Genomic DNA, 22,444 nt, shown 5'->3' on the forward strand with positions numbered 1-22,444 from the left:
TCTGTTTGCGCGATCGATGGAATTTTAACGACATCGCCCTTTTTACACTCCATGAATAATTTCCATCGATACGTGAAATATCTCTTCCGCGTCCCAGCATCTTGTTGTCGCAAAGCAAACACATTCCTCGCCATTACCGGATTGAAATTTTGCATGAAACAATAAATAAGCCCGAGGGGATGATTTTTAATATGTTACAGAAGTGCATGGTGGTTTCGTTTCGTGATTGTACGGCAATAAATATGAATCAATCGCGGTCGTTCGCCTTAAATCGATGAATCAGCACGAATTTCATTTTCGTTTCGGGGGTACATATTTTGATGTTTAGTCTGGATATTGACTTATAACCTGGACGAGATTTATGATGCTAAGGGATGTTTCGGCGGTTTCAAGGAACATTTTAATCTCGCAGTTAACGTGAATCAGCAAAACACACGGATGGTTTCACTTACGGTCCGAAATTAAGATAGATTTCAACGAAACCACAACAACAATCAGATAAATATTTCGAAAGCGAATACGTGGCCCACAATCTGGATAACCGCGTTTACCTCCGCAGTTTTTCATCCCCGAGTTTGTTAATAAACGTAACGGCATCGATTATAGTCGCGGATGCCGCATGCAAAAACATTAAAACTTGCAGCCGTATCTCTGGCGTCCGAGCGCCAACTTTTCAATTAAAACTCGGCGGGGCTGTGCGCCACCACCCCCGCCCGGTGTTACGTACGACGCGATATTGTTTTGCCTTCCGACCGGAACAAGAAACACTTGTTGGTTGCGAACAAATTCGGATTGGTTTAATGGACCTCTGTGAGTAAGGACGAGTCCCCAATATAAATTCCAAAACTATATAATTAAATGTCAAAAATCACAAAAACCTGCACATGCATAATATACATTCTGCACCACCTTCACCCCCGCACCAATTAAAACAAAACAAAAATCCGCCAAAACTTGCACAAAACAAAGACGGAGCCATTAATAGTCGAGCGTCGCAATAAAGTGTTGAAATTTACGTCCCGACGTAAATAATAAAAATGTGACGGGGCGGTGGGTTCGTGGGGGTTGTAGTTTTGAAGTTGAGGCCGGCTGGAAATAAAGAGGTTTACGAGTCAAGTGCACTGAAAGTCGTTAGTTGCAGGTAATCGGATTGTGGGGCGGCATTTGTCTCGGGGGCGCGTATATTATATTTCCGGCGGTCGGTGCGCTTCCCATCCGCGTGGCGTCGCGACGCCGACCGCAAATTCAAAAGTGTCTCAACGTCTCTTTTTAGTACTTAATTTCGACTACGATGTGTTCACACTAATTAAACTTGGTTTATAACTTGAAATAAACGCAGTTCTTAATCAAATATTACTATTTTTGAAGGTCAAGAAAGTAGTTATTAGGGTGGTTTTTTTATCTTCTGACACTGAAAAATTGGTTCCTAGACACCTTTAAAAAATGCCTTCCAAAGTTGAGTTCTTAATTTTAATAGGAACGTTCCTCATCTCAATTTTTCATTTTTTCTTTAGTTTCATATGGGAAAATCCATATCTCGTCATTATTTGATCCTACATAAAATTTCTATTCACATTTTTTGTAGCAAATTCAACGCTCTATAAAAAAGTTATCTTACATTTTTTTCATGAATTTTACCGTTTAGAAGATATCGGAGGACAAAGTTTCAAGAATTCAACAAAAAAATTCATTTTTCAAAGATGTCTAGGAACCAATTTTTCAGCGTACAAATAAAAAAAAAATTTGGCCTAACTTGGTAGTTATATCTCGATCAATATTTAATTTAAACCATTAGAAAACTAAATATTCGGATTGTAATTAAGCAAACTAATATAAACTAAACGGGTGTATTTAAATCAGAACTAGTGCTCATTAAAACAATGGCTGATTATTTATATTCACTATATATGATTACTAGTAAATTAAACAACAAACACAACATTTGAACATGTACTGTCATAATTGGTAAACATTGTTAAGTTACCACAATTAATAACTGAAATATAGACATAATTAAAGCTTGGCTTAATTATACCATTAACTAAACAATTGATGTTTGGATACAAGTAAATTGAGGTAATTAATATGAAATTTACTCTCGACGTGCAGACTATTAATTAGATTCAAAATAATTTAAACCCAGGGCTAGTTAAAATATTCATTTGCAATTCAGGAAACATTTGCAACTACTGTTGATTAAAAAAAAAGAATAAATTTATATTTTTAAATGTAGAAATATATAACGAACGTCAGTTCGAAATAATGCGACATTAAAAATTAAATAATACATTGTGGTAATTTTATTTTTATTCTATATTTAAATTTAGTTTGTTTTATTATTAAAATGTATATAACTGTACCGTGAACTGTAAATGTATAACAGACATGAAGTTGAAATAATGTAACTGATTAAATATTGAAAATTATAAATGTAGTAATTTTATTATCGTTCTATATTTAATTTTATTTTATTATTAAAATGTACTGTATAAAAAAAATAATATGTAACAAAATATGAAGGGAAACATTTGTAAAATGACTGAAAGAAAATCAATCAATAGTAAATAATTTGAAATATGAAATATAATAGACTTTTAAAATGTTTCACAATAATATAATATTCTTTATTTAAATTATAACAAAATAACCAGTATTATTTTAATATATTATACTTTAAAAGCTTGGAATAAAAAATATTATTAGGAAAGTTAAATTTATTATTATAAATTTTGTAAAATTCATTTAATCATAAAATAAACACCTTTAGGTAAAGATTAATTAACATTTTATATCAAAAACAAAATGATATATTTTTATTTTTATTATTTTTAATTTCAGAAAACTACATAAAAATAAAAATTTAATTATTAGATGTTAAAATTATTCTTATAATAATTAATCTGTGATGATAAAATTTAATTCAATTTCTTTTATTGCAAAGGTTTAAGTTAAGTAAGTGCATGAAAAGAAACTGAATCAAAACCAGAGTGAAACACGATCCGATTCGGAAACACGCTCATTCTCTTAAAATACATTTAATAGGACCGATAAGATAAATTAAACGTAAGTGTCTAAATATAATTTAAACGGAATTCCGACGCATTGTAACGCGGATTAATGATAAACAAATTTTATGGCTCGTAATTCAACCACGATGATGACATCGGATTTATTACGATGACGCTTATAAAAATAAATCTTTTGCCGGGCGTTGATGTCTGCATCAGTCATCGGAGCATAATCCCCAAGCATAACACGACCAATTAGTGCCAACCGATTCCCATATGGATTATTGTCTGTTTACGACATCTTCCAGCTGGGTTCGATTACAAAGTATATTTATGCGGAACACTGACCTTTTCACGAAGCATGTCGCGAGTCCTTGTTGCCTGCGTCCTGCTCCTGTGCAACTCGAGCTGCAGCTCCAGACAACGTTCCTGCCAATTGACGGTGGGCGGTTGGGTGGATGAGCCACTCGGCCCTTGGTCCAGGATGTCGAAGGCGGCCAGAGGAGGCGCCATCTCCCTCTGGCGCCGCGGCAGCAACCTCGGGGATGACGGGGTTGAATGTGACATCCTAAACAACCAAAATAAACTATTGTTAAAAGTTGAATTACAAAAAAGAGGTGTGGGATAACGCAACAAACTCAAGGTTCCAACTAAAATTGAACGTAGTAAACATGTAACCACAGTAAAAGGATCAATTTACAATCGTTGTGTGCACACAATAAATATCGAAATTAAAAATTAATAGAGCCATAATATGACATCCTAAAACCAGTTTGATACTATTATCTCGTGTCCACAAGTCTCCACAACAAATTGATTGGTGTCGTTAACAAGATACTCAGTCGTATGTAAATTAAATAACGACCGACCGATTATCTCAATTATGACCAATTAGATTATTCAATATTTGGTGGTGTCTTTTTTCCCACCCACGCATCCAACCTACATTCGATCGATTTGTGTGCGTTAATTTGCGTGGCGTACGATCGTAACCGTAAAGATTGTAACGCGAGCAAAAGAGAGAAAGTGATGCAAATCGGCACCTGCTGCATGCACCGTCGCAAGGATTTACGACACACTTAACCATTTATCAATGTTAATGGGATATATCACCTGTGATTTAGGCACCGGCGTTGCGAAATGAATTATTGAATCGGTGCGGTCGGATGAGGATGATTCGGATGTGGATTGAAATTAAATGAACGGTTGCAGGCCAAGAATAACTGGATTTTGCCGTTTTCGTAATGAGGTCTTGACGTTTTATTTATCGCGGGATTTGTATATGGTTATTGTAAATGGGAGCCGTTTCGGTGCTGTAAACATCTTCCATGCTTTCTTGGTGCGGAGATGTCAAATGTTTAATTGAAATGTTGTTGGTCATTTAACATCTTCATTTATAAACAGAAAACAAATTCTTTTAAGTAATTGTAAAGGATTATAACACAAACAAACATTAAAATCTATTAATGAAATAGAATTATTTTGAAATAACAATTAGAATTTCTATTCTATTCTAAAATAAATAAAAAAAATAAATTTATTATCAGTAAAAAAATATTGTTGAAATAAATATAAAAAATTGATAGAGAAATACAAAATGGATAATTATTAATTTAATTAAAATATTATGAAGATATAAAAATATAATACTAAACTAATTATAACAGTAACAATTAAGTTTATTGTTAGTAATAAAACAGCGAAATTTATAATGTTAAATGTGAGATAAAACTAATAAATTTATCATTAGTAAAAACTATAAAATTGAATATGTTAAATTTGACTAAAAATATAAGTAATAAAAATTCTTAAATACATTAGCAAATAAAAAATAAAAATAAAAATTAAATTAAAAAAAAAATAAAGTTATCATTAATAAAATTGTAAAGTTTAAAATTTTAAATGTGAAATTCAAAAGACAAAAAATAATTAATCTATCTAAAAATATTATAAATATTTAAATTGTCCAAAATAATACTAAATTAAACAAAAAACTAGCTTATTACTAATATAACTGTAAAGTTTAAAATATTAAATGTGAAATACAAATAATTATTAATTTAACTACAAATATTATTATAAATATTTAAAAATAATGTCAAAATAAATAACTGAAAAGTTAAATTTATGATTGATAAAATTGTAAAATTTAAAATGTGAAATGTGAGATACAAATTATGAACAAAAATTATTATGAACACTTAAATATTTTTTAAGTATTCATAATACGTAATAGAAAAAACTAAATAATAAATTAAATCTATCATTAACAAAACAGTAAAATATTAAATGAAATTGTGAGATACAAACCATGAATTTGGTAATCTAACTAAAAATATTACAAATTATCCAATATAATAGTAAGTTAAATAAAAAACTAACTAAAAACTAAATATATTATTAGTAAAACAGTAAAATTTAAAATGTGGGATACAAGTTATTAATTTAACTACAAATATTATTATAAATATTTAAAAATTGTCAAACATATTAACAAAAAATATATAACTAACAAATTAAATCATTAATAAAATTGTAAAATTTAAAATCTAAAATGTGAGAACAATTATAACAAAATTTTAACCTAACTAAAAATTAAATACATTAATAGTAAAACTGTAAAATATAAACGTGAGATACAAATTATGTATAATTATTATTTTAACTATAAATATTGTTATGAATAGTTAAAAATTGTTTAACATTATAGGAAAAGTAACTAAGATACTAAGTTAATCATTAGTAAAACTGTAAAATATAAAATGAAAATGTGAGATATAAACTGTAAAAAATTTAGTAATCTGACTAAAAAAAGTTCTCTAAAATAATAATAAAGTATAAAAAAAATTAACTGAAAACTAAATTATAAAATATGGGATACAAATTATTATTAATTAATAATTTAACTACAAATATTATTATGAATATTTAAAAATTGTTAAACATATTAACAAAAGAAATATATAACTAAAAAATTAAATCATTAATGAAATTAAAATTTAAAATCTACAATGTGAGATACAATTTATAAAAAATTATTAATCTAACTAAAAATTAAATATATTAATAGTAAAACTGTAAAATATAAATATGAGATACAAATTATGTACAATTATTATTTTAATTACAAATATTATTTTGAATAGTTAATTAATTAGAATTTGTTAAACTTTAGAAAATGTAACTAAGATATTAAGATAATCATTAGTAAAACTGTTAAATATAAAATGAAAATATGAGATGAAACTAAAAATATTATAAATTGTCTAAAATAATAATAAAAAAATAATTTTTTAGTAAAGTTATTATAATAATATGAATAATATACAAAATATGAACTATTAACAATTTATCTACAAATAGTATAATGTAACCTAATAATAAAGTAAGTAATAAAAGTTACACTTTTCAGCAGTAAAACTTTAACAATTAAAATAATTAAAAATGATAAAATTAATTATAAATATTACAGTGAATACTTTCAAATTACATATTATACAAATGGAAAATATTAAAATTGTAATTGTATATTTTTGTTATTTATAAATAATTTATAATATTAAATAAATGAATGATAAACGATTTTAATTTATCTAAAAAGTTTGCCTTAACTATAAATAGTGAAAAACACGTGAGATCAAACATTTGTAGAATAAATTCGACACCGTTGAGTAGTGTAATTTCCTCAATAATTTATATGTAAAGGGAGCATTTGAAGCAAACACCAAAAATAATCATCAAACAAACTCACCTTGTCAGCTCACCCAGTCGCGTAATGGGATCGAAAACTTGACTCAGTCTCCTTTGATCTTCTGCCATCTTTCACTTCTCTTCCGCAATTCCGCGATTCCGCACTAAACACACATCAAACCGGCACCAACTGGAGTCCTGTGTTTTTCGATTTAAGTCACTTCCATTATAGTTCTTAAGCTTCACAAACGCAAACGTAAATTCCACAACTAGCAACAATCCGATAAAACAACGAACGGGCATAAAACTCTTATTATGGACATAACACACTACAAACTGCAACCGTTTAGGAGACCTAGGGGGGCTTGGTTTTCTTTCTTTTGGATGGAAGGCAGATCACAACCGAGGTTCACCAATTAAAGGAAAAATTTCGTTACGAAGCGCTCGCGATTCGGTTTCTCGCACGTTACGACGCTGGTCCGCGTCTAGAAGACATCTCACATCATTGCTAGTTGCATGCGATGGGCATTGACCTCGTCTTAGCCCACTAAGGTCGGCTGTTTATATTTTCTCTTTCTATCGCCAATGCGAACGGCTCCGGATGCGGCACGGCGCTTTTCGAAATGGTGCATCGAAATTTTTCGACTTCTCTCCCGCTCTTTTCGGGATTGCGCAACTTTTTCGGGCGTTTTGGCACCAGTTCTCGGCTGTTATTTAAATGTGTGTGTGTATCGTGTATATTTTTAAAATTGTGGTATATAAAATTCAACGAGTTTTTCTTAACAGAGATATGCAACGGTAATTTATAGAGATATATAATATATATAAGATATATGATTAATTAACACTTAATATTAAAAACTTTTTATTATACATATAATATAAATATATTTATTTTAACATGTTGAAGACATCTGGACGTTTGGGGTCTTTTGGATCTGAAACAAAACAACATATATTTAATCAGTCAGTCAATAATCAATGACATAAGATTAACAATTAAATGATGCAATTATTAAACAGTTTCTGGTAAAACCGTAAATTACATCATTGTTTTAAGTATTGTGTATCTTAAAGAGAAATGGAAACACCCACATAACACCTACTTTCTGCTGCACTAAAAGTCATAACAATAAATTAAAAATAAATGTGTATTCTTATAAATTTATTACATTACTATTAAAAATTATTTTCAATTTGTTCCTATCTATATGGAAAACTGCCAAAATTACCCCAGTATTCAGAAAAGGTGATAAGTCTATTTTTAATAATTACAGTCCTATGTCTATATTAAGTAATTTCTCTAAAATATATGAGCAGGTGTTACATTCTGTCAATTATCAAAGTATTCGTTATAAAATTTCTCCTACTAGGCAGGGTTTTATGTTAGGCAGGTCCACCACCACTAATTTGTTATATTTGACTCAAGATATAAAATCGTCAATAGATCGTAAAAGTCAGATGGACGTCATTTATACAGACTTTTCACGTGCGTTCGTTTCCATTGACTATGCTATACTGATACTGTTGATCTTAATAATGATCTTATTAATTTAATTGAGAGTTATACGAAACAGAACTTGTTACGTCAACGGACTTAGATCTCACACTTACACTGCATCCTCTGGCGTACAGCAGGGGTCTAACTTGAGACCCCTATTATACCATCAATAACTTGTTGAGTTTGTTTTTATGCTGTAGTCTAGCCTATGCTGATGATCAAGTCGACAGTATTGTACAAACCCTTACTCTACAAAGTGATATTGACACTTTGGTGGCATGGTGTCAAAATAATAACCTTCAGCTAAATGTAAAGAAATGCTTTATTGTAAGTTACACCAAATGTACTAAGAACCAGCGGTTCTCTCACCTTACCAAGACATAGAACAAATGTTCTACTAAAAAGCCCAGTTTTCCAAATGGGCAGGAATGCAGAATTTTTAATTAAGATGTATTATTTATTGTTGTCTCTATTTAAAGTTAATTCTGTTGGACATAAATAAAATTTGTTATTATTATTATTAATTAGACTATTTAACTGTTTTTATATTGACAAAAGCTGTAATACCTACATTTAATTGTTACAAAATAAGTAGTTCACAAATTTGATATTCCTGTATCAGATGAAATATACATACATTAATTACAAATGTTTCCATCAAGATTTACAGACGATAAAACTCCATTTAACCTTTAATATAAATGCATGTACAAAAAAATTGATAAAGCACACATCCAAATTAATTAGCGTCGAAAAATCATCATAAATATAAAAACGTATGTTAATTTTATGTAAATACAAATAGAATTAAAACCAGCCCCCCGAAAATGTTATAGTGCGTTCCGTGTTAGTTCGTCATTAGCATAATTCACATATCAAAAGTGAAATATTCATTTTGATTTTGTAGATTTATTAACACGTATAACACATTTGCCCGGAGTTTATTTGTAAAACAATTTTTTTTACTACCACCCAACACGGAACGATACTTTATTTTTGGATGCGATACGCATCTAATTGTTGCTAATGATTCAATTTTTTTTGGCAGCCATCCGACCGGCTTAAGATTCACGTCAAAAAAATGAATTAATTGCTGCCGGCGCCAAGTTGAGCGATATTTCAAACTCAAGAGACAATTAGATTGCGAAACTAAAAAAAAATTTCCAAAACGCCGCATTTAATATTTCTCCCCAAACTTTCGAATGCGGGCAGATAAAATTCCGTCGCAATCCGACTTGATATACCGACCTTCTATTTACATGAGTCGTATCCGGTTCCGATTTATCTTTTTTTTTTTGCTTAATCGAACCAATAATGTATGGCGGGGCCGGACTCCCTCGCTCCGAAAGCATCCGCGAACGTCCCGGCAAAAAGATCCCGTTTCTTGTTCTTATATCAAGGACCATTTATTATCGGGACCGGTCAGTGGGAAAAAAACCGTTCCTGAAACTCCCGGCATGTGACATTACGTTTCTCCTTCTTTGTTTTGTGCTTCGGAAAAGGCAAAAAATTGTTGAGTTATTCCAGGGGGAGAGAATGTTTAATTACAAGTTAATGTGATTTGTGTCTTTTATATTATTTTATATAATACTTATTTTGCTTAATCTTCACTCAAAGAGTAACCATCATCATCATCATCATCTCTGGTACAAATATATAGTAATGTTTGTTTGGTCACATATTTATATTACTAAACATTAACATAAATATTAATTTACTATTATTAGATGAAGAAGTGAATATTAATATTTTTGGTAAGTAATATTTGGACCTCCCTTAGTTCAGTTCTTAAATTATCCTTGATTGTCTTTGTCTATTTATGACATTCTTAAAAACTCAAACATATTTTAGGATCAATGTAGTTTCTTTGCCACACATTCTATTTAATGAATGAGGCCAATTATTAAAAAGTTTTTACCATATACATTATTATTATAATATATCTTATTATTAAAGTTGTGGGGAGTATTAGAGGAAAAGTAATAACAACAAATAAACAGTTACAACGTGAAAACATCCAGCTATAACATTGTATGCAGTAATTGGATGAAAAGTAGATAAACAATGGGAGATGTTTAGATAAGTGGCCAGTAAAATTTCGTTATGAGCATTCGGCAAGTGAGAATCATCCGCGACGTTTACGATTATATATCTTATATTTTTTTATGGGGCTTTATAGTTCCATAATACGTTTCGTGCTGTTATATTTATACGAGGCCATCAAGTAAGATACTGAGCAGGTATATAAACAGTAGCACGTAATGAGTTAACGTATCCCACCACGTCTTGAAAGCATTTTATAAAAGCGACTGTTCATTTTTATCTGCGCTTCCATCAATATTGCGCTTTAACGCTAGTTTTCATTAATATTTTATATGTTTACACTATACTTGAGACTTGGCTATCTGAATATTCATAACCGGCAATTTCCGGGTTATGCGCCAGCTATTTTAATGGCACTGCAGGATTTTACGTTTATAACACTATTCCACTGAAAGCCTAGATAATAAAATTTATTAGTGTGCCGGTAAATTTTATCGCGCATGTTAAAAATGGATTTCTGAAACTGTTTCTGTTGTGTAAGCACATTTTCATGTAACCTTCCGCGAAATTTACATGCTTTTTAAATTTAATGGGACTGTTATAAAAGAACTCAACTTCGAGCTTTTTAATAAAATAATTTTTGCGTATCTATTTTATTATATTTAATCTAAATGTTAGTGAATTATCTATCCAATTGACTCTTATAAATACACTCATGAATGAATAATGTTTCTGGGTGCAATTTGTAAGATAAACTTAAGGTCATTACATTATCAGAAATACATGTTTAATACACAGTAAATTTGAATATAAATTAAAATGAACTTTTATAAATAATTTAGTTTTGAAATTTTAATATCATTTAGTAGTTTAAACAACTAATTTATCAGTACATCAACTTATTTATTGAAAATTGTTGTTGGGTTATCAAAAACCAACGTTTAATAGTTGTAGTTCACATGTCCAATCAATTAATTATATTTTCTGATACACAATCTGGGGGACTGTTTAAGTATTCAATCAAGACGAGTAAATCGGTTTAAAAAAATGTACAAAATATAACTGTTATCCTTTGTGAAAAAGAGTAATATGAGGGAGAGAAAAAATGTTGGGATCTAATATATTCATCCGAAAAGTGGTGGGATAGTGAGGTGAAAGTTATTTAAGGTCTGCTGATAAGCGCGTGTATCCTAAAATCCCGAATTTATGGGAATGGGTATGACAAAAGGCCATTTTGCATATTATATGTCCAATAAAGCAAAATGCACAGATACGGCAAGGGCTGTTTTTGGCTGTTCCGAACCCGAACTTCAGACTATCTGCTCTGTTATATGTGTTCAATATGGTGAGTGTTGCATTTTCGATATGAGATATGTGGAGGAGATATATGAAACAATATTGGAGGGATGTCATTATGTTGTGTCTGATATCGACGCCTTTTCTGAAACAACTCTTCCACCCTCACACCATTTCCAATATACATTTTTCCACATTTTCATCCCGGGTTAATTATGTTTATCGTTTCCAAATATAAAAAAACGTCTGCTTTGATGTTTGATATTTACCGACCGGTATTGGGGAAAAGTTTGATACACTTTGTCAATTTCCCCGAAACACGCACCAGTAAACATTGTTATTCACCGAATGTAAAAACGAATGAATGTGGAAATGAGAATTATAAATTTAAAATTTGGAATTCCGCGCTTTGCCAAAGTTATATTGAGTTTGAAATTGATCCGATCAGTTTGCAGTTTCCAGACAAGACCCCGGGGAGCACATACTAAATGTTTGCAATTTCATATTTCACAGAATTATTCCCGTCGACACGTCTAACGCTCCGACGCTCCTCGAACGGGATGTTTCCTGTTATTTATTCTTCGCATTTCCTATAAATTGATGAATATTTTATACGCACAATCATACACGCCATACATTATGGATGGACGCGATAGTAAACCTCCGGCAAATTTCTGTTTTTATCCAATCGACAATTGTTTTATATTTTTAAGCATTTTTTTGTCCAGTTTCTTTACGTCATTATTCATTATTTCATGTAAGTTTATGTTTTTAATCACCTTTGATTCAAATTCTTCACATCATTATTCATTATTCTCTCCTAGGTAACACCTCGTGTTACAAGTCGTTTTTATTTCTTTTATCATCTTCAGTCGTGATTCTTGCTTCATTATTCATTATTTCCTTCAGGTAAAGTGTAACAAATTGTTTTTATCTTTTAACATTAAATTACCTATCTTTAATCCAGATTCTTCGTCTCGTCATTATTCATTACGTTCTTGCATGTAAGTGAAGTTCTTCTTATTTCTATTAAGATTGAATTTATCATCATATCTTATTTATTTGATAAAGATTATTTACTTCATTTACTCATTATACTCTTGTGGGTAACAAGTTGTTCACCTTTCTTTAAACATTAGTCGGGATTCTTCATTTTGTTGGCCATTATTTACCAGTAGATAACATATAGAGTATCTGTGCAATTAGTTTATGGAATTCAATTGTGGTATACGAAATCAGATGGCAGGCATTGAAATTCACCCCTGGCCAGGAGCAGCAGACAGTCGCGTTGTAATTGAATGGCATCGGAGGCACAGTAAGGCACAATTGACATAATGTATGCAAGGAGCCGAGGCCGTCGATGCATCCGAATGAGAGAGAACGCCTAAGGCATGTGTCGTGCATATTAAACATGTGTTTGTGACCCACGCCAAGATAAAGGCCTAATGCGCGACATCAATTTTCCGACGGCCCATGTTCAACTCTCTTGCCTTGTGTTATTTTGAAAGGCTGTCTTGTCAGTGAATTTGTCGCCCGTTCGGTTTTGTAACGTTGCTTGTTAACGATTAACACGATACTGTTGAGTTGGTTTCTTGTCACAACGAATTTCGTACGGGTTTGTTACTGGGAGCTATTTATGATTGATCTAGAATCACATTACGACTTTCAACAATGGCCAACTATGTTGGTATATTCGTCAGATGAAACATGAAAGGAAAAAATAGATAAGATACAATATCGGGATCAACCACCAAAGTAATAATTAAGTAAAGAAACAATACAGAAAACGTTTGAAAAATGATGGGATTAGCACGGTTCCGAAAACGGCCAATTATTTGTTTTCGACGGGATGAGTTATGAAAGCCGCGATATCCGCCAAGAATGGCTCGAAGGCCGTGCTAATGGAAATCGTCCGGGCATTATAGAACAAAGGCTTCGGAAATAATGGCAAAATAAATGATTCAAGATTACGAGGCGCATTTTTTTTTAAACCATTTTTTAACTGTGAAATTAAACAAGAGGAACAGCAACACCGAAATTCATCAATATCTCCGGCACCCGGATTACTTTTCCTGTCTGGGAAAATGCGGGACGTAATATTTTTTGTTTCTCCTTGAGAAATTATTAAATTTGTTGAATGCTACGGACGGATAATAAGCCGTCCGCCAGTAAATCTGCTTTTGGCTCGTAAAATTACTTTCTACTTTGTTTTAATAATTCATTTCAACTTTTTTACTCGTTCAACTGAATGTAACTTCACCCTTAAGCTAATCAGAGCTAGTGCTTTTTCTTAATTACAACATATTTAAATACACACACAACTTAATAAAAATTCATGAGCTCGTCAAGCAAACTAAAAATTCTTACGGTCCCTCTAGGTAATTTAATTTTTTCCAGCTCGCATCATGCCCATCAACCCCTTTAATGGCGGCACTGCAAGAAAAACTCGCCAGGCAGATCCGCACGATAAAAACCTCCCGGAATTTCGGGGCCCGTGACAAATGAACTGGGCCCCACTCAGCGGCAAGATAACCGATAGCCGTAATCGGACGCATTTATTTACCCGGAGTGCTTTTTATTTTTCCGGAATCCGGAACCGGGAACGGGGCTCCAGGTGCTTCCAGTGTGTGTGCGAAGCCGTCGAAATGGAGGCGGGGGAAACGAGAATGCACGACAACTTGCAAATTGAGATTCTAAAGAAACGCTCAACGTGAAAAATGACCCAGCGACGGTCGGATTTCAAATTCGCACTCAAATAAACTGTCCTTCAACGCTCGAATTGAATTTAGAGCTTCGAATAAACGAAATATCAATGGTTTACACGTTTCACTATCAAAACATCCGAACTACACCTTCGGGAGTTTCCTTCAAATAAACCTTAATGCCCCACACATTGGACTCACATACATAAATAATGAAAGGGTAGTGAAACTACAGATTAAAATGCAACGACCAACAGAAGTTTGTGATTGAAGCGACAGAAGTGGTTTATTGGAGCGGTAATTAAAAAACCCGGCAACTTGCTAATAGAAACCGTTTAAAGACTAAAAACAGCAGCGTTATAAACCGGACCCTCCGGTTGTTTTACCCAAAAAAAACTGTATATCGGGGTGAAACAGTGCAACGGCGTCCGCGCACATAAATAACCCGCCCCCTTTGTAGTGAAATAAATCCAGTGGCGAAATTAAAAGTGCCCGGCCGGCCAGAGCCGAAAGGGGTAGTCTGCGGACGTGGTAAAAAAACAGCGTTCGGGAGTGGATTTAATCTGCCACCAGACAGGGATAAAACACTTTTTATAAAATAAATTTCGTTAAAGGGCCTGTCGGTTTCGGGTGCAATTTGCACTTAAGTCGCCCGCCGTTGATTGCTTCCGGCGATTGTTCGTCACACGTCGCTACAGAGGCTGACTGAAGAATGCGTTCCAGTGTGGAGGAAAAAGAGACCGAAAGAGGAAGTCGATCACCCACACCACAAATTATACTTAATATAATTTTCAAAGACAATTATAACTATTTGTTCAGTCAATAGGGAAAGAAATTAAATCCTTTCGTGGAACTGATGGGAGTACTTTCACTATTCAATTTTTATTCATTTTTCCTATTAAAGTAATTCTTTTAATGAATAAAAAGACTCAAAAGAAAATAAGAAAATAAATATTTTTTCACATTATTTTAATTCCTCGATTGCTAATTAACAACCATAAGTACTTTAATTGACAAGGATTATCAGTTATAAGTATTTTTATAAATACTTATAATGGTTATGCAATAAGCAAAAATATATTTAAAAGTTTACTATTTATAATGACATTTTTTTTCTTTAACATACTTACGAAGATTACTGAAACTGCAATTTCTTCTTAGTATCTTCATCATTAAGGTGCTAAACTACTTCTTCTACATCTAGTAAATTAACTATGGCCATAAAACACCGGCATCTATAGTAAACCTTTAATCAAAAATATTGCTTTCCATTAACAATATTGCATTGCTTAACCTGCCACTTTTTTAAATGTGACAAAGATATAGTAAAAAATAATACGTCAGATTGTTGCAAATCTATCAGAACATCCGTTTTCTTTAACAGCATTGCTTAATCAGTTATTTTAAATGAGATAAAAACATATACTTCATATGTTAAATCATTTATTGATAATTTCATCATCTAACAAAACAATTTACATCAGTTTGATTGTCCTTCAATGGAATTAAAACGCCAGCAACCATTTCATTATTTATTAACAACGTTCTGAAAAAATTACATCCATCAGTAACAAAGATCGAAACGTTAAAGTGGATTTTACAGCTTTGGGGATTTATGAGCGGACGATACTGTGTCGACGCCAAGACATAACCTGACGTCAGGCGCACTTTGATTTACGAACTCCATCCAATTAGGACACGACTATTTTTACGAAATTATCCTCCACTGTAACGACTTAATGGAACTGACTTACAGCTGCTTGAATCTTGGCCGTGCGACTGTTCATCGTCCAGACGTTGCTCTAACCCACGTCCAGAACCGGACTCGTCTTTAATTTTTTGGATTCTATAACGTCATTTTTCGGCTAGAAGAAATAAAAGCAGTCAAATCACTATTAGATTAATATGGCAATAACAACAACTATTTTAACAGGCATTGAAGTACAACAGTAAAAGACAATGGAGGTGATAAAAACTGCGCAAGTCCAACTCTGAATCGAGATGATTTCTCGAGTCAACACATATATCAGTTGAACGGGAAGAAAAAAAACATGGTCGGAATAAGAACAAGAATATGAGCGACGTATATTTTAACAACTTCCGTTGAGTCCCGTTCTAATTTAAAATATTCCTAAATTACCGCGATGAGACGACACACAAGACTTGATACTTATGGAAGGAGATATATTGTGCAACGGGGACGGGAATTGAATCAACACAGTAAAACTGAAATACGTAATTCCTGTGGAAAAATTGCCCGTCTACGAACCTCACCCAATCCCAGAGTGGCTCGCCAAGGATAAAGGGAAAAACCGCAATGGCACACACACAAAAAAAAAAAAACTTAAAAGCAGCAATCCCATTTGATTGCTTCAGACTCTTACGACGTCTGAACTAAATTATGTCTCATTTACACTAACTGGGATGAAGTTTAACGGGGATGATATATTCTCGAAAATAAAAAGAACATAAATTCACCCCGGCAATTCTGCCACGACATGCACACAAGATGCTCGGGTGCTCGGGTTATATTTTATACTAAACACACGGTACATAAACCAGCTAGGTGATCATTTGTACTCATACTCGGAGGCACTAATCAAAAATAAAATTATTATGTTGCAGCAGAGGAATTCCATCAGTTTGAACAAATTTGAGGTAGGGCTTGATGAGTTATACACCTTTAAACATGAAAGTTTAAACCTGATTGTTATTAGCAACGACTAATACTTGTGAACAAAAGTAACCTTCATGACATTGACCAACAATTGTTATAGAACCATTTCGCAGTCTAATACAGTCAGTTAAGGAAGGTCAAAGGTATGTCAATTGGTTAAATAGACGCTCTCATTGCATTTATTGATATGGCAAACAGTAACGTCTTGGCAAATGTTCTCATCTCATCTCTATTATTATTTTTATTATTCCTAGACGACCACGTATTGATTTTGTTGCAGAATTGTTCCTTTGTCGTATCAAGGATGCAAAAATGTCGAACAAAATTTCATTTGACGAAGACTTGCTGAGGTAATGAATTTTTATGAAGGTCGGAGTTTCTGGTCTGGCCGAAAAATAAAAATGGTCCGCGACATTGGGGCAAACGCAGAAGTATCAGTAAAAAAAATTGTAATTTCTTGTTCAAAGCAGAGAGCCTGGTCCTTTGGGGCATAATTAAATTTAATTACTAAATGGGGTGTAAAAAACGACCTTTTATAAATTTATAATCCACCTTTAGGCCCTCTCTTACAACTTTTGCACTTAATATCCATACTTTAATGTCTTTGTGAAATCCAATTATATTAAAAACATCGATTTCCCGGAAAACGCGTTCGGGAATTATTAAAATTCATTAGATATTAAGTTTCGAACGTAAAATTTCAGAGCTTTTGATATTAAACTAAGTGAATTAGTAATTTACATCCGGGATGATTAAAGTTTCAAATATGTTTGCAGACTTCAATGGGAACACTTTTCAATGCGATATTAGTTTGAAATATTACAGGAATTTTGGGCGCGGCGGAATTTCGTCGAAATTAAATCCCGTCTGGATTCTTTTGTGCGAAAAATGTCTTGCAGAAAATGCTTTAGGTTCCTGCAGTTGGCGAAAGACAAAAACAAATTTCAACTATTCTCAAATAACTCGAATATCAGCGGAAAAAGCTGACAACCCTTGAAAATCTCGTCCCCCTTAACAACTTTAAGTATGGTGAATGATGATGACATTTTTGAGGTGTCATGTCATCTTTACGACCGGCCCAGACGTAAATGCTTATTAGAAACTTTTTATATGCAAAAGATTTATTAAAACGACTGTGCCCGATCCGTTGCCGGATCTTTTATTGATATTCACTGCTGCGAAAACGATATGGCGAATTCAATAAGGGCTGTCGTGCCGAATATGCTGCCGGCACCGCCGAAGAAGGTCCCCGGTAATGCGAGTTTAACACTCGCATGCCAATAATGACGGGCGAATCTCTCAGCCATACAGACGCGCACGGACACGAACACGCACTCCGCCGAAAAATACGTCCAACACGCCCGGATTTTTCTTAAAGCCGGAGGAAAATCCGACCGGGACGGAATAGGCGTGCGTCGTAAAACGGGCGCGTCATTATCAATAAAATTTACGGGGATGTTTGCCGTCATAACTTTTGCGGTTTTTTTAGTCTACAGATTTTTTAAATAATAATAAAATCATTTTGTTATGTTAAATAAAAAAATTAAACTAAAATCTGTAAATTAATGGATAAATTCAGATTCTTGATCAGATAATTTACAGTAATAGGGGAAACATTTCAACAAACTTGGGTAAAATTAAGGTGTTTCTTGGAGTAATTATTATTTTATTATTATTACTTATTTATCTTAACTATTTAATTGTTATTATTGATAAAAATTTACTTTGGTTCAATTAAATACACTCCTGGACAAAAGTTTGGGAACCCTAAAATTGAATTATTTATTATTCGAATAATTAATAAACAACAACATAATTTACTAAAATTACACTTCCATCTTCTGTTTAAAAGATTAATAAAAATGTTTCCATAAATTGTATCTATCTTAATTAAGATATTAGAAAGTGAAATAGAATTTTATTCAAAATTTATTGGTTCTATTAAATACACTCCTGGACAAGTGTTTGGGATCCCTAAAATTGAATTGTTTATTATTCGAATAGTTAATAAACAATGAATGATATAAGTAAAATTACTATTCTGTTTAAGAGATAAATAAAAATGTTTCTATAAATTGTATCTACTTAGTAAATTTTCGAAATACAATTTTATTCAAAATTTAACATTTTTATTTGGACATAAGTTTGGAAACCTTATTTAATAATTTAATTTTCGATAATCAAGCAAAAACAAATAGAAGCATTAATGCTGCACACCTTTTGTTCATGGAATCAACCAGTTTTCTCGTAAATTTCTCTCTAAATAATCTCAAAGATGTTCTATAGGATTTAGATCCAGTGATTGTGAATGCCATAACAAAACTTGTACTTTTTCTTCTTCGAACCAGTATTTTATGTACTTAGAAGCATGCTTGGGATCGTTATCCTGTTGAAACAACCATATTAGTGACATATTATTTGCCTACAGGTCGCCTTACCCATCATGTCCAAATAAATTAAATTATCTTTAATCTCTAAATAACAATAAATTAAATTTAAGGTATTTCCAAACTTATATCTTGGTAAAAATACTGGGTCTTTGTCTACTTCTTATAATATTTTTACCGAAGTAAACTTCACTATATACTGTGTATTACTTATATTATTATTTTGTATTTTAATATATAGAATGTTTATTTTAATATTATTTTTTACAATTTTTTGTCCAGGAGTGTATTCACAAATTAATTGTTATTTTATTTATCAATTATATATAAAATTCAAATTAGCTAATTTTACATTAAGTTTTTTTTGTTAATAATATGATTCAGCAAAGGCGAGTTTTTAACCACATTAGTTAAAAAAAAAAAACAAAAATTGGTTTAATGGTTGATTTATTTAAAAAAAAATTCTTAATTATTTACTTAAAAGAATCATTTTCGAATTAAAATTAGGTTTAATTAATCTAAATTTCATACCAAGATACCAATAAATTTGAGTTAATAAAGTTAAAAAATTGAGTAAATTACACCAACATCCATAGTTTTTACTAGCAGAAAATATAAAGTAGTAGTAAATTAACACATGAATAAATATTATATTAATAAAATGTAAAAATGTATTATCAAATTCTATTCCAGATTTATGTTAGAAAATTTTATTTAAATATTATCCATTTGGCATTACATATTGTAATTTAATCCACTGAATGAACGTAGATCTAATCCATCGATAAATAAATTCCATCGGGTAGATCACACATGCTGATGGTCCGTTCCTTTTACCTTAATAAATTTCCATACAATAAGGAGCGGCATTCGCAATATCCGACAATGAGATGGCCGCACCAGATAGCGCAAACGTTGTGCGTTCTCCCGTCCACCGAAACATGTTCCGGTGAATTATTGAGACATCGCCAAGGCGAAATGGGAACCGAAACTGGTTCACTGTGCCTAGATAAACTCCCGCCATCATCCTCCGAACCTTCTTGGGTCCTACGAGCTGTCTAATTGAAACAACCAATCAAGTGAGTGGCACATTTGCACCCGAATTGGTTATTTTTCGGCTAGATAAACTTTTCCAGCATAATAATCGAATATTTCAGTCGCAGCGGTCGTTCTGGCCCCGTTCAATTTTGTTAAATGAAGTTTTCGTCCGTCGCAAAAGAGAAGAACGGAAATACTAGTTTTTGAAGATACTTTCGGCCGAGACAATTAAATTCGTTCAGCCGTTTGCCCGTTCAAAGTCAACCCCCTTAAGCCACAAGCGATCCCGTTGATAATCGATTCGGGTAGTCGCACAAGGACTCTTAAAATTTGAATGCAACGACCCGAAAATATCTGGAACGCTTTCCGGCTTCAGGCAATTTTAGGCCTGTTCAATTCGCAAACTTTATCAGCTGTACAATGTTCGAGTGTTGGATGTATGTCTGGAGTAGTTTGTTGAATGTTGGCAATAACCTGTGTGATTTAAGAGCCTCTTTTGTACTCTTTGTACCGTAAAAAATGGAACACTACAAAAAGCTCAATTAAGACTTTTTTTTCATTAGTCCTCCAACACACAAAGGGTAGTTTTTCCATTATTATAAACCGTTCCGGGCGGAATAACAAACGGCTCCGTTCTCATCTAATAGTAGTTAGATAAGGTGGATGCCCGCCCACCCAGAATAGATCATTAGAAGAAGGGTAATTCGAACTGTGGCCGGCGCAACGGGTGGAAGCGAGACAGTGCCGGGTTCGGCCAGGCACAGGTCATCTGAATCCGGAGATGATCATCGTCGGCTAACCGGAAATAGGGTCAATCTACCGGTGCGGATGAAAACTCGGCCGTGTCGAATTGTCGGGGACCCAATCGCGACCGAAACCAATTTCAAATTCATTTCCTACGCTCGCAAATTCATTTCGCACTGATGAGAACTTTGTTAACTCGCCAACCGCATTAAATAACGTTTTTTGGGGGACATTTTTAACTTTTAAAATAACAATAAGATGAAACAATTTACTTACCTTACTGTTGAGATGAAACAGAGGTTGTATAGCGTGTGTCTATCATGTCAAACTTACATCAAAATAAATATACAGTACTTGTACTGTACTAATTTATTATGAAAATAACATTTAAATTGGTTTTACTGAGATTACTATATAGAGATGTTTTATTAAATTAACAGCAAAAGTATAAGACCTTGAAACAAAAAAGCGGCATATTTCAAAAATGAATAAATTAATATACTGGATCACAGGATAAATTATTATTTTACCCCAATAAAGGTTACAAGACAAAGTAAAACAGTATTAAATAATCATTCTAATAGTAATAAAATTATATAATTACATTATATTTTTATAGTTAATCGTATATTATTACACATATCAATAATTATTATCTGTGGTTTGTATACCACGAAACTTAATTTTTACCAATAAATAAAGCAATAATAATTTTTATATAGTAGTTCTGTGTTCATAAGTTTAAGACTACTACTTTTTAAAAAAGTTAAACACCTAGAAAGTAGAATAAATTGGAACTTATACAGTGAGGTCGTAAAACGTTGCTGTCTCTACTGGAACTGAATTTCAGCAGTCTATATTATTCACAAGAGATGCATGGAAAACATTTTGAAGAATTAGTTAATCATAAGAAAATAATAAGTCATACATAAAATGATTTGCTCCTAATTTTTGAATAATTAAATTTACCTCTCCATCATTTTCAGTATTATAGAAGACCTCTTTGGATGGGAACCATTTTTGTGGGATGTTTCCTTTAAAAAAAGCCAAAGTCATGATTATTTTACCCCAGTAAAGATTACAAGACCAAGTAAAAAAGAATTAAATAATCATTCTAATAATAATAAAATTATATAATTATAATTCATTTTTATAATAAACCATATATTATTACACATGTCAATAATTATTATCTAGATTTGTATACCACGAAACTTGATTTTTACTAATAAATAAAAAGTTTTATATTGCAATTCTGAGTTTATAAGTTTAATACTATACTTATTAAAAAACTAATATTTTTACTGCAGTACAGTCTACTTTATTGGTAAGAGGCGAGACATTTTGAAAAATTAATT

The 22,444-nt window shown here is 32.1% G+C and overlaps 1 protein-coding gene across 7 annotated transcripts in view; it reads right to left on the reverse strand.

Annotated features, from left to right (window-relative positions):
• Positions 1–22,444, reverse strand: part of LOC109609423 (uncharacterized protein CG43867) — a 119,261-nt gene that overhangs the window by 89,995 nt on the left and 6,822 nt on the right. For all 7 annotated transcript variants that reach the window (XM_020026082.2, XM_049970124.1, XM_049970128.1 and 4 more), the window contains exons 2-3: positions 6,760–7,636; positions 3,357–3,576 (exon numbers count right to left, since the gene is read on the reverse strand). In XM_020026082.2, the coding sequence (XP_019881641.2) occupies positions 3,357–3,576; positions 6,760–6,827 (288 nt within the window). In that variant the 5' untranslated portion in view covers positions 6,828–7,636. The remainder of the gene's footprint in view (positions 1–3,356; positions 3,577–6,759; positions 7,637–22,444) is intronic.

The sequence above is a fragment of the Aethina tumida genome, chromosome 7, assembly GCF_024364675.1.
Source record: "Aethina tumida isolate Nest 87 chromosome 7, icAetTumi1.1, whole genome shotgun sequence".
Classification (NCBI taxonomy): Eukaryota; Metazoa; Arthropoda; class Insecta; order Coleoptera; family Nitidulidae; genus Aethina; species Aethina tumida.